Raw genomic sequence first — 13,345 nt, 5'->3', positions numbered from 1 at the left:
TTCAATTGACCAGGGATACTCTGCCTTAGGTACTACCTTTGAAAGCACCTCATTTCTCTTGCATTAGAAGCCTTTTACCAACCTAAATGTATTATTCACTGTTACTACTTGTCATTGTCCTTCACTTTCATCAGCTGTTCTCCCTCTTTGCTTTGCCTCTCAAAGTGCTTTTCTCCATTCTAGCAACTACCTTTACCTGCAATGCCAGATTGTTCTCCTAATTGGCTATGAATTCTCTCAGGCACTTCAAGCCACCCGCTGTCCTTTCCTCCTCTCACTCATGCTTCCTCAAGCTTTTTTTTTTTCAGCTCCCCTGCCTTTGCAGACCTTTCTCCATGGATTTCTTTTCCACAGCACTGGACTGCCTCAGGCATCATACTAAAAGCCTGGCTGCCATGAACCCTGTCATTGTCATTTCATATTGTTTCCTCTGTAGTAGCAACTTTACTGCAACATAACAAGCAGGTTTGTGCCATTTCCAATATGTTAGTGTTAATGATGCAGTCAGTTAATTCCTTTAAAAGAGGATCAAATTCTCCCCTGCATTGTACCCTCAAATTCAATGGTGTTACTTAAAATGTATGTTTCTCAATGGAAACTTAGAAACTGTCAGAAAAAGTAACTGTAAATAATCAGTTTTTTAACTCATTGAAATTCAGCATGAAAGAGAATTTTTTGGAAGATGAATTTTGAAAAGAAACAGTTGTGATAGAAATCATAAAGTTTTAAAGTTCTTTCCATTTTGGGATATGCAAGATTAGTAAAAGTGAAAGAATTTATTATCTCTATTTTTTTTATAATTTATGTTCTCTGTTATTATTTCTCCTCTCAGCTTAACTTACCTGAACACAGTGGCAAGGCTGGGGACCTGAAACTTTCTGTTTCTCATGACAAGCTAAATGAAAATGAAACATTCTAACAGGACAGCAACTTATTCGGCAGAAAAAAAATTACTGTTACAAAGGCTTTCAGAATTTGAGGTCATTAAGACAAACCACTCTAATCAGTGTTTAAGGAGCTATATTCCGGTGATGCTTTTGAGGGATGTTTGTCTCACACTTTGCAGAGAAGATGCCACACTGCAAATACCTTGAAAAGTGTTATTTGAATTCTTAGCCTCCAGTAAGAACATTTTGCACAGCTATAGCACAATTCCACAAAAGATTCCTTGGCTGCTTAACAAATTAGTATGGTTATCTTAGGGTGGAAACTAAAACATAGGTAGATGAAACTGTCTGTGATGAGGAGTCAGGCACATTACTAAAGTTATTGCTCATCAGCCAAGCTCAAGTGACTGATCTGGGTGCACTTATTTGGTTTAGTTGGGAGGCAGGACAATTTAAAATTTCTCCATTTAGTCAACGACAAAACTGCTAATATAAATCTAGCTGTGGCTTCCAACCTTCAGCCGTTGGTGACCTCCCTTGCAAACCAGCCATTGGGCTGAAATTTCTGCTCATGAGTCAAGAGGTTCCCAGCTCATCAGAAGTATAAGATGTTTGATATTCTGTAAGTGCACGCTCCGTTTCGTCAGTTCTTCTAGAAAGTACAGGTCACTGGCAGAGGTCTACAGTGGGCAGCTTGAAGCAGTAACCTTGGAACATATCACTGCGTTTTTTTGCCAGAAGACATTTGTTAGCATTGCAGGTCACAGGACTTTGAAGCAGGCTGAGAGAATATGAACATGGTCAATTACTCTAGTTACTATGACAGATTTCATGTATTCACCTTTCTTGTATACTAGAGCCTTATAGTACTAAATCAGTAGAAATATAAGGGCTGAACAAAAACCTATTTACTTCAGTTCAAGTAGGAAAACAGCCTCATTCTTGTGCTGGCATATTTTCTAGCAGAAGCTGAGTGGTACAACAACAGCTGTAGGTGAGAAAATGTCAGCAGAGTATGGTGTTAGCCCATCTCCTTGTGAGAGGGTTGTCTGAGAACATCTATCAGCAGCAACCTTAGTATTGAGCTTTCCCTGCTAGAATATCAATAACTCTCTAACTCTGCTCTCTGATTAGAGCTTGTCTGTGCATTTTATTTATTGTATTTATATACATAATATAAAAGGTTTACAAGAGCCAAAATAGGAGTCTCTTAGCAGGCATAAATCAGTGTAACTTTAGTGGCATGTTGATTTACACTTGATGAGGATCTGGCTAGCAATGTTGTACCTGCACTCTCATTCTCCTTTATTTTCTTCTTTCTCACAATCCAGAAAAATATGGGCTCATCCTGAACATATTATCTCATCAAACTAGGTACTAAACAAACTGAGTACAGACTGTACAATTTAGTTTTATTGATGGAGGGAGATTAGCCAGGCTAGTCATTGCCATTTGTGTTTTTAAACCTGTTATATAAATCTTGGAATGCACCAGATAAATTTTTATCTCTTCAGATGTCTGAGTCAAGAAGGGACGATTCTGTTAATTTTTTGAAGGCTTCGGGCCCGATCCTAGTCAAGTTGGGCTTGAAAGTAGAGTAGGAAATCCTGATTTTTTTTCAGTTGGAAGAAGTTCCAATGAACCTTATCTCACATTTCCATTTGTATGCTTGGGTGTCCCTGGTGTTCTGCTTTGATTTTGGAACAGGATCAGACCATGCTGTCAAAGTCAGCAGGAATTGTGATTTTTTTCTCTGGTTTCAGGCCACCCCCCCCAGTAAGACATTTAATCCCCCACAGTTCTTAACAACATGATAAGCTTCTCTTTGTTGTATTCACCGCCATAGTCAGCAGCCAGAGTGACTGGTGAAAGTTAAATCCATGTTTACTCAAATGCAGTTTGAATGCTTTCAGGAGGTTTATAATCTTAATAGTATACAGATTCTACACTTTTTATTTGTCCGTTTGCTTGTTTGTTTTTGAAGAACAGTGCAGAAGTATCCTTAATTCATAGTTTTATGTTTTGAATTAGGGAGAGTTATCTCAGTAAGGCCTGATTCAGGTTAATTGACATGAGAATGTAATTTTTTCTGGGTGATCTCTATCAAGGAATCCAGGTTGTTGGTGAGAATTTGAAAGATGGGTTTCTACAAGGCATTTGGAGATCAACTGTGTACCCATTGGCTCCCTCCAGAGAAAGGCAAAGCTGGCTTAAAGGATGTCTAAGATTTTCCATGGAAAATTAATAAGTGTTAATTTATGAGACTCACATTTGCTTATGTAGGTGAATTTCAAATTATTATGAGTATCAAGTTTTTAATTTTATATTATATATAGCATATGTTCCTAATGTTCTGGCAAAAATTTAGAGAGTTTCTGATATTTGAGAAGTTATATTTCCTTTGCTTTTCTCATGTACATAGTAACTTTTCTTAATAAAAGCTAATTTAAGCACTGCTGTGAGTGCAGGCAAGACTAAGACCTCACCTGAGGTCAGCTGGCATGCTCTGCTTGCTGATCAGCAGTGACTAAGCATCTTGCCAGTAGTATCTGAATCACAAAACTGTGCTAGGACTTTAATTTACGTTTCACGACACATTGCAAGAAAGAGTAAAATAAGGACTGTAGTGGGGAAAAAAAAATTGGCAACCTAGTTTGACAGACCTTTTCTAATATAACTGAGGTGGTGAATTAATTCTCAGTCCCCTAAGCCTGTGCAATGATTTTATTTTATTTTTCCTACCACAGCTGATGATTAGTATTTGTCTTGGAGAATGAAATGTGTTAGTTTCTCTAATTGTATTCTCATGATAGAAAAGGCAGAAGATATACTTACCCATTCAAAGAAAGACTCTTGACTCTGACTTGCAAGGAAGAAAAGGGAGTAGTAGAACAAAATCAGATTTGTGAGCCAGTTAGTAAATGGACTGGACCATTTCATCTTCGTTACTGATAATTGCTTTGCAATTGCTGAGACCTGGAGAATTGTGAATATATCCCCATATCATAAATGTTTCACAAATCAACATTCAGACCTGATGGGAATAGATAAAGAACAGTCATTCTGTGTGTTTCCTCAGCAAGAGGGAGTGGGAACATTATAGTATGAGAGAACAGTTGAATAGTGGTATTTATTCCCGCTGAAGGTTTGCCTTAAATGCAAAGTATGTGGACAAATTCTTATAATCTTTTCAAGGTTTCTCTTGTTAGTCACCACTGGAGTACACTGGTTACAGGCCTGGGTCTTCAGTGAGATATGTTATTACCATGTTTTTATGGTTTATTAGATAAAGGATGTCAGTCATCCTTCAAAAGCAGAAACTATCAATAATGTTTGTTGCTCAGTAATGAATAAGGTGTAGTCCATAGTAAGTCTGGAAGACAAATAAGTCATCTATTGCATGGATGCTCTTCACATAAACTCCTGATCTGTCATTAGTGGATTTGATTGTAGAGAATAGCACGTATTCCTCAGTTAATTAGAAAAGAAAATAAAAAGCAGGAGGAATGTGTTTACTGTAGTTCAGTGAATTCTTCCTCGGACTATCCTTGTGATCAGAGTTTCCCCAAAAAATCCATACAAGCTTAGATTGGAAAGAAGTGAGTGGTAAGGCTTGAGCTGTCATCCAAAATAACACCCTGGAACAAAGTGTCCTGAAGAAATTCTGCGTCATGAGGGAATTTGATACTCCTCTTTGTATTTTTGTAGAGGCTTGCCAACCTTCAGTAGCCACCAACAACCTTCCATCTCCACCAGCTAAGCCAAGAATGTGTTTCTGGAATGTACTTCCCTTGAGAACATATTAGCGTGGAGCTTGAGCTAAACAGAAAACACTGAAACAACTCATGGCACAGGGGCCCTCTGGCTCTCAGTTCCTACTGCATGTTAGCATGTTTCACCGCTGACACAGATTAATTTTGTCAGAGGTTTCCCTTACAAGACATCTCCTCCATTCTTGTGTACTGTGTTTTTGCATCCTCTTTAGGAATAGTTGCCATTTCCAGAGAGGAATCCTACTCTAGGTGTCTAAAACTGTCTAAATCAAAGTGTCGGGGGAGGATAAGAGCTAGGACTTGTTATGTTCTTCTCTTCAGGCACAGTTTGGCTCTGTTGTTGTATATTAAAAACAGCAGCTGTTGTTGGAGGTGAGGGTTCTGGAAATGAAAAGCATAATGTCCTAATTACCTATGGCAGGGAAAACATCTGTGCAGGAAAACTAATGAAATTAATTCCACAGCTTAGCAACTGAATACATTAATTGACATTAATTAATGCTAAATTACAAAGCTCTGCCAATGGAATCACATAAAATGTCCATGAGAATCAGACATCGAAACAAAATTCTTGAGTTAATGTGAGCACAACAAAAATTCCCTTAGGAAAAATGAGGGATCCAAACTCTGCAAGAAACCTTTCTTTCTGCTTCCCCATAGCAGAGGGGGATATTCTTGGTGTGCACATCTCATGGTTTGGCTGTTTGGGAGATTAGCTTAAGCGATTTCAGAGCTCTGCCCTTTAGTAGTTATTACTGGCATTTTAGAATTGAAGCCATGGAGAATTGCACTGTAAAAGTTCAAGGAATTGCCTTAGTAAATCTTCATCAATGGTACAATTGCTGCTGCACAGACTCAGGTGATCCCAGCAGAAATAGACACAGTCCCAATTCTTCCATTAATACAGGATTGAAAAAGCCTCAGTCACCTCTAACAGATGTCAGCCTGTCCTGCTCTTTAAAATCTCTGGTAGAGGAGATTCTTTAATCTTCTTTGATGGCCTCTCCCAGCGGCACACATCTTGCTACCTCGCAGGACAGGTAACTCATTGGCATGGGATGCAAGATGACACTGTTTTTAGTGCTTTGAGAGAGATAGCGTGCCTGTAGAAGAAAACAATGGTGGTGGATTACAAAGAATAGAGACAAGGTGAGAAACAGAAGTCTGATGTTATAATAGAGAGAATGTGGAGTCAGCTGTGAAGGGCTGTCCTTTGTGATAGAATGGATTCAGTTAACAGGAGAAGTGGGAATTGGTTGTGTTTCAGTCTGTTCTGAGATGCCCGTTCTGTCTTCTGACTGGTAGAGGATGTGCTGCACTACACAGCACTGCAGGGTGGTGGGTAAGCCCCATCAGTCCCCTTCTTGCTTGCGGTGGGGGGACAGAGAACCAAGAACTTCTGAAGAGGGAACTTTTCTGGTTGCTGCAATGAGCAGACTGACACTTCTGTGTCTCCCTGCCCTCTCGTGGCTAATGTGGAAAAAAACATGTCCTTGCAAAGGGAAATACACTTCGATAATGCTGTCTGGGCTATATTAATTAATGTTTTGCAGTGAGCTGCGAAAGCATAAAATGTTATAAATTGCAGTGACTAATAACACTCAGCACTTTATATATTCCAAGAACTCTGCAAATGGGGTAAAATCATTCCTCATCAAACTTTCCTGAAGGTTCGTTACCCTGCATTTCTATTTCAAGCAGAAGTCAACAGCCCTTAGAAACAAGGAAAAAAATGTCAAATGATAGATTTTAATTAAAAAACAAGATTAAATATGAGATAGTAAAAATCCAGCCTTTTTTTTTACCATTGAAAGTGCTGCTTCTCTGATCAGAAGGCTGTAATTACATCAAACAAGGGGCTGTGCTGCTTCAACAAGGAAAAAGATTAGAAGTAGTTCCAAGATTAAATGCCATGCAGTATTTCTATCATTTCAATGCTAATGCTAAAATGCCAAAATCCTTCTTCCTGTAAATCAGTTCTGTCCTTAAACAAAGTGCAACTTCTTAATTGATCTGAAAGAGCCTAAATTGAATTCAGAGAATATGGTTCTGTATTCTGGGATAAATTACCACCATGAAGAAATTAAAATTCCTATTCTTCAGGTGATGGATTATGAGATGAGCACTCTGCAGTGCACCAGAAGAGAAGATGAGGAAGTCCCAAATAGTAGTCGTGGATGAGATGGCTTTAGGGCTGCATTTAATCCATTTACTATGAAACAAACAACTGCTCAGACCTCCAATTTCAAGAGAATGGAGTGGAGTGGAGTGATTGCCTAGGTCTGCCAGAGTGCATTTACCTATATTGTTAACAGAGAAATAGGTAAAATCTCTGAAGCAAGTAATGTTTTGCACTACTCTGCAGAGTTTAAGGGCTGTAGGAAGTACAGAATTGTGCCAGGAAAAGGCTTCTCAGTCAGTGATGACAGTATGGGGCAGTTGTCCTCTGCAAGTGTGCTTGTACTTGTGTATACTCTGGACCTTGGCCGTGTTCTAAATAAACTTAGATGTGACTGAAGAAGCTGGTGTGCCCTATGGTAAATGCCACACCATTATCATGTAGCTCTGATGTCTGATTTAGAGTGAGATGAAAGAAATAACGGGAAACTGATCCAGATGGGGAAAGAAGGAGCTTAAAGGAGAGCAATGAAAGGTGGATTTACTAGGGGTGTAGGGGAAAAGTGTTGTGTTGAATGGATGGTATCGCTTTACATCATATGTGACTGGGAAGCAAAAAAAAATGCAAGCTTAACAAGTAGTTTTTTGACAGTAGGAGGAAACTGTGCTTATGAGTTCACGTGTCTTGTTTTTATCTTTTCATTTCAGATGCCCAGTACATCACCTGTAAGATGCAGAACTGCAGTGAAGCCTCACAAAACAAACCTTTTCCAGGCTACATTGACCATAATTCCCTGATCGTCCAGGATGACTATGTCTTTGTTCAGGTGCGGAGCAACATCTTATTTATTCTGTTATTTTATATTTTGTTATTTTCTCTTACCTCCCTCTGCATACATGTGCGTATGTATTAACCCCCAACTAATCAGACAAGACTAGATCCATAACAAGGGCACTGGGTGGATTGTAGCAGCTCATTACAATGCTAATAGAGTTTTTGTACCTCTACTATCTTGTCAGTGTAAGGTCCTAGAGTTCCTGCCTTTAGCATCCGCTGCGGGTACTGGAGTAATCCTCTATGCCTCTCCTGCAGTCTCATCAGCACTCTCGGATTAGTGTTCTCACCTCCCAGCTTGAAGTGACATGTCAGTCATCTTCTGTTGCAAGGGCAGTAGAGCAAACTTTTTCAAAGCACGAGAGAGAAACAGAAAAGAGAAGGAGAGAGTCAGGGGAAGAGCCACAGAAGGAGTAATCAGACTTCATTGTTATGCTTCAATTGTGATTATACAAAAAAGGCTGAAGATGAGACATACTTAGCCAAGCTGTTTTTCAGGTGAGAGCTGGAGAACAGATCTGAACTACTGTACGTTTCATTAGTCTGCTGCCAGGGTCCATTTAATAACAGAGGAAAAGGACAAGAAATAACAACAGAATTGCAGAGAGCATGGAGGTGAACTGGAAATCATTAGGACTAAACTGGTTTTCCAGAATGTTAATATTCTGTCATACTTGGAGGTGGAGGGAAGAGAAAGGATTGATATTTTAAATTGAATGAATTGATTGCTAATTACCTTCAGTTAATGAACTCAGTCATAAACAGCCATCTAAATCATCCACAAATAGATCTGGAACATACGTTCCAGAATAGCTTTTGTGCCTTTATGTGTCTGAGGCGTAAATAAAATGTTTATGAGGTAAGGAAAACAGGGGCATGCATCACTGTTCAGACTTGCTCTCTAATTTCTGAATAGCTGTATGTGTATGTATGTGACATGACTGAAACAGGAGCTGGGAAGTTTCTCTTTCTATTTGAAATCATTCATTGCCTTGTCACTGACTCCTTGGTTTTTGCTCTTTTCGCGTCTTCTCTGTTCTGACCTGATTTTATTACACGCTAAACAGAAATTAATTCTTTTGGCCCGTTGAAGCCATCTGAAATCATCTGAATTTTGACAGCCTTTGTATTTTGGTGCTTTCAACTTTCTGTCTATAAACTGTTGTGCAGTTTTCCTAGAGCTGTAAGATTTCTTTGTTTCACTTCAGCGCTGACTGTATGGTAGAGAAAGGAGAATGAGGATAGGCAATCTCTTACAACCTTCTCTCTACTGCTCTGTTGGACTTTGCCCAATGTTAACAGGTCAAAGAGATAGTATTTGCCAGTCAGTAATGGTTGACACTTACAAATACAAAATAAAAATATTTTAATTCTTGGAAACAATCTCTTCTTTGATCCTAATTGTTGGTGAATTCACAGTTAACTGGTAAGTGTAAAATAGCATTCTTCAAGTGGTTAAATACGGGATTTATCTATAAGGAATAAAGCACAGAACTGCTAAATGAAATGCTGCAACTGATATTGGACTTTGACGTATCGCAGACACTATTCTTCAGAGGAGGAATAACCTCACACCAGACAGTGAAGGGCTGGAGGAATAAGGGAATGCCTGAAAGCCCTCCCCAGCCTTCCCTACCTTGATCTCCATCTGGCTTTTCTGCAACCAAGCCATTTGCAATGAGAATTGTTTCCATAGCATGAGAATAAGGAAAAGTGGGCTCATTTCTTCTGTAGCGCTGTTTTTTGTTACAAACACACACTTGCTCATAAACAATGTTTCTAGCCTTCCTTCCTCTAACTTTTGATTAATTCCTTAAAAAAAAAAGAAAAAAGAAAAAAAGATGAAGAGCTTTAAAATAAGTAGTTCTTATTTTTACTTAATCTGGTATGATCTTAGCCTCTGTGCTTCTTCCATTTTAAACTACTGCGGTGCACTTTAAAACACTATGAAAAAAACAGCTTGATAAGCCTAGGTAGCAGGCAATTAAAGCAGAGTTCTGCATGGAGAGTCCCTTAGAATATTTGTTCTTCAGTATCATTCATCCATAGATTTCAAAGTACTTTACAAACATTGATTATGCTTCAGTAACTAACATCGTCAGCTGTTTTTTTAACCCCTCATTAATAGGTGGTGGAAAATGAAACCACATGCTGCTTTAACCCAGTATTGCTATTTAGGCACTTAAATGTGAAGACAGAAATGGAAATCAAGCATCATGTCTGCCAATCAGCTGCTCCAACCAATAACTTACATGGCAGCTGTGTAAATAACACAGAACAGGTTGTTTTGTGTTGAGAGGAGAGCAGGAATCAGCAGGGAACGTAATGGGCCAAGTGAAGCCAAGGCTTTGCCTTCCACAGACTTTCAGCTGAAATTCTAGCCCTTGTTCCTCTTTGCAGAAAATGGCATTTCTCTTACTCTCTCTTTTTTAGCTGCTCTCAGTGGTTATTCAGCACCCATAACACAACTGCAGTTTTTAACCACTGGTATGAACACTGTGATGTTTGCCTTAGGAGGTTTTGCTTGATGTTTTCACCATTAATTAAAAAACATTTCAAATAATGCTGAAGGAAAATTTTCTGCTTTTCTTGTAGGTGACATCAGGTGGAAGACCACATTATTATGTTTCTTATAGGAGGAATGCATTTACACCGATAAAGCTGCCAAAGTACTCCTTGCCCAAGGTAAGTTGTTGCTGGAATGCCCATATGTACCTACAGGTTTTCTATTTGTTCAGAAATAATTGAAAACAATACAAGTAACAACAAGATGACATGCACTGAGTGAAAGCATCGTTGATTAAGAGAGCATTTGCAAGCAAGAAAGACTCAAGTTCACCACGTTGCCTTGTCAAGAACATCAGCATGAAATACAGACAGATTACCACAGCCTATGTCAATTATAATTTCTTTATGGTTGGTTGAATAAATTTTGGAGGAATTCCTTTTCCCCCCTTCCTTCTTTTCCCCTCCTTCCTCCTTTTCCCCCTGTTCCCATTTCCTTTTCTAGGGGACAGAGGGAGGGATATAAAATCCCCTGTGATATGTGATTCTTTTTTTTTTTTTTCTGTTTTGCCTCATTAGCAGATTTTAATGGGAATCAAGAAAAGGGATGGCTTTGTGTGTCTGCTCCATATCCTCCCTAATTAAGAACAATGGTGAATTAGCACTGGAGCTTGAAAGGCTATTGCTGCCTTCTGAAGCTGGATTTTTTTAAAAAGACTATTATAAAATGTTGGCTCTATTTTGGAAAAATCACCCTTTTGCAGCTGGAGTCCTAACAGCTTCTTAACAGAGACAAATACTTATCTTTTTTAAAAACTCTTTTCATTCTTTTTATAGGCTGGCTTAAATTAAATCTAAGTTCAAAGGTAGCAAATGATCTTGTGAACTCTGTATAACATCTAGCATCTGAAGAAAAATGACAATCCCTGGTTAATTTTTGAGAATGCAAACAGAAAAAAGAAAATGCTCAGTCAGCTTGTTCCAGGAAGTTGAAAGTATATCACTATTTTGTAAATGCAAATATTCAAGGGGGTCATTTGGCTATTGTCACAGCTGGCTGTCTTTGATTCCCAACTCGATCAGACCTGTTTATAGTGGATTGAGTGGGTGACCTTCATCATATAACCAGACAGCAGCTCAAACCCATTGTTTTCAGTGCCATACCTCGTATACTCTGCTGTTGTGCTTCGCTTGAGTTACCTGAAAACCTAAACTCTTAGGATCCTGGGGACTGTACCAGAAGCCATGATCTCTTTTTGGCTGTGACACAGGAGAACTGGCTATGAAATGTGACTTCAGTAAAAGAATTATTTATTTATTTATTTATTTATTTTGCTAGAAGATGCATAGATTTGTGGATTGAATTCCCAGTATACTTCTTTCTACAGTCCCAGACAAACTTTGGATTTTTTGTGAGACCTGAAATCCTGACTGTCCCAAAATCTTCAGGCATATTTGAAGATACTACTCGAAGGCACAGTTTGAAACTTCATGTGCAAGTTGGAAGGAATTTACTCTGTCATTTTAGTTACAGTTTAAGCAGGTATAATATCAAGTAATCCTTAGCAAATGAATTGGATTTTTAGGATGGATACTGTAATACCTAAATTAAAATAATTTACAATTGATTCAGACTGTCTGTAGCAAGATTGCTTGCTTTGAGCTGGTTGTCTGCCTTTTTCATACGCTTATTTCTCCAATAGTCCAACTCAATGAAAAGTCTGGAGAACCAAGAAAAATATACTGTGATTACATTCTCATGTGTTCTCAGAGAGTAGGAATAGGAGCAATATGTTCATGCTATTTGACCCAAGGAAAAAAGCAGATATTTAAGGAGATAAGACGCTTTGTCAGAAACTGGGAATGTCTTCAAAGACTGAAAAGCCCTGTTTGGCTTGGAGGGAGCTACAGTGGATCTGTGGTTGTCTGGCAGTTTGGTATCAAAGCAAGATAGCTGCTTTTATTAAAAATGCACAAAGCACTATATTATTCAAAGGCATTGAAACAAATAGCTTCTTTTATGCCTAAATTCTCTTTTATCTCCTTCAGCTAAGAAAGTGGGGCCAAGTATGGTAAACAGTACTAAGTTGCTACTGGAATTGAAGATGTCAAACTTTTTGTCTCTTTATGTTGCTCCTAATCTGGAGGGATGTGATGGCAGGCAGCTTTGGCAGGTGATACTGTTGTTCAGGCAGGAATGGCCTATAACAAATCAAATCTATAATTTTTTTGCTGTTGTAATTTATATTCTGGTAACCAATTCTATTAGAAGCCTGAATGAACCTGAAACTCTTTCCAGTACAAGTATATGTCTAACCTGTACATGAGCTTGTGTTAACCCTGTGAATGGTATTTACTGAAATCTGTTAATTTCTGCAGTGAGGTTGGTGTCTGTCATAGACTTTGTATTGTCACTCATGATAATCACCTTAAATGTGTAGAAACAGCGCTCAAATTAACTCAATTTTAGACCAATCCATTGGGCAGACATCTCTGAATACAGAATTGAGCCAAGCAATTTCTCTTTAAAAAAGGCTTGTCCTTAATCCAGTGCTGGGCTAAATACCAATGGGATAGGTGTTTGTGGTACCAAACCACAAAACCACAAGAAAGTCCTGAAATACAAACCTTAAAAAGAACTCTCAAATGAAATAATTGTTGGGTAAAACAGGCAATACACATCCTATGCATCCCTACTAATTAAATTGCCAGGAAGAAAATTTCCCTGACCAAGTGCAAAAAAGGACAACTGGAGCATGTTTGGTGATTCAAACAGCCCTGGCCTTTAGTCATTTGAGTAGACACCTGATCAAATGCATGCACAAAATCATGCTCTTACTTTGTCCTTGGAAAGTCAAAAAGGATGGATAATAAAACTGTTTCAGTATGCTGAAAATTTTTTATTTTTAACAATGTGAAAACTAACAACTCCCTGATGTTGTTCAAGGACGTGTTGGATTCCCATGTACTGAATCCCTTCAATCAAGCCATTACATTATACCAGAGTCTACTGGACAAGGTCATGTTTAGTTGACGGATTCACAAAAGCAATCAGTTGGAATACTTATTTTCTTTTTACATACACTATATTGTACCATTTCTTCCTCAATTTGTGTTTGTCTAGGCTTAAATTCCTTGAGCCTTACTGTGATCTTAGACTTTGGTATTATAGCATGTTCTGATCAAAACTCAGGAAGGACGTAATGGATGGATTAACTCATTTGCTT

General features: G+C 38.4%; 1 protein-coding gene across 2 annotated transcripts in view; it reads left to right on the top strand.

Moving 5' to 3' along the window:
- Nucleotides 1-13,345, top strand: part of LOC100544091 (VPS10 domain-containing receptor SorCS1) — a 271,928-nt gene that overhangs the window by 192,670 nt on the left and 65,913 nt on the right. For both annotated transcript variants that reach the window (XM_085229289.1, XM_085229287.1), the window contains exons 7-8: nucleotides 7,487-7,605; nucleotides 10,209-10,298. In XM_085229289.1, the coding sequence (XP_085085415.1) occupies nucleotides 7,487-7,605; nucleotides 10,209-10,298 (209 nt within the window). The remainder of the gene's footprint in view (nucleotides 1-7,486; nucleotides 7,606-10,208; nucleotides 10,299-13,345) is intronic.

This window comes from Meleagris gallopavo, chromosome 8, assembly GCF_905368555.1.
Source record: "Meleagris gallopavo chromosome 8, MGAL_WU_HG_1.1, whole genome shotgun sequence".
Classification (NCBI taxonomy): domain Eukaryota; kingdom Metazoa; phylum Chordata; class Aves; order Galliformes; family Phasianidae; genus Meleagris; species Meleagris gallopavo.
The sequence above is the reverse complement of the archived record's forward strand: the minus strand, read 5'-3'. Positions and strand labels throughout refer to the sequence as shown.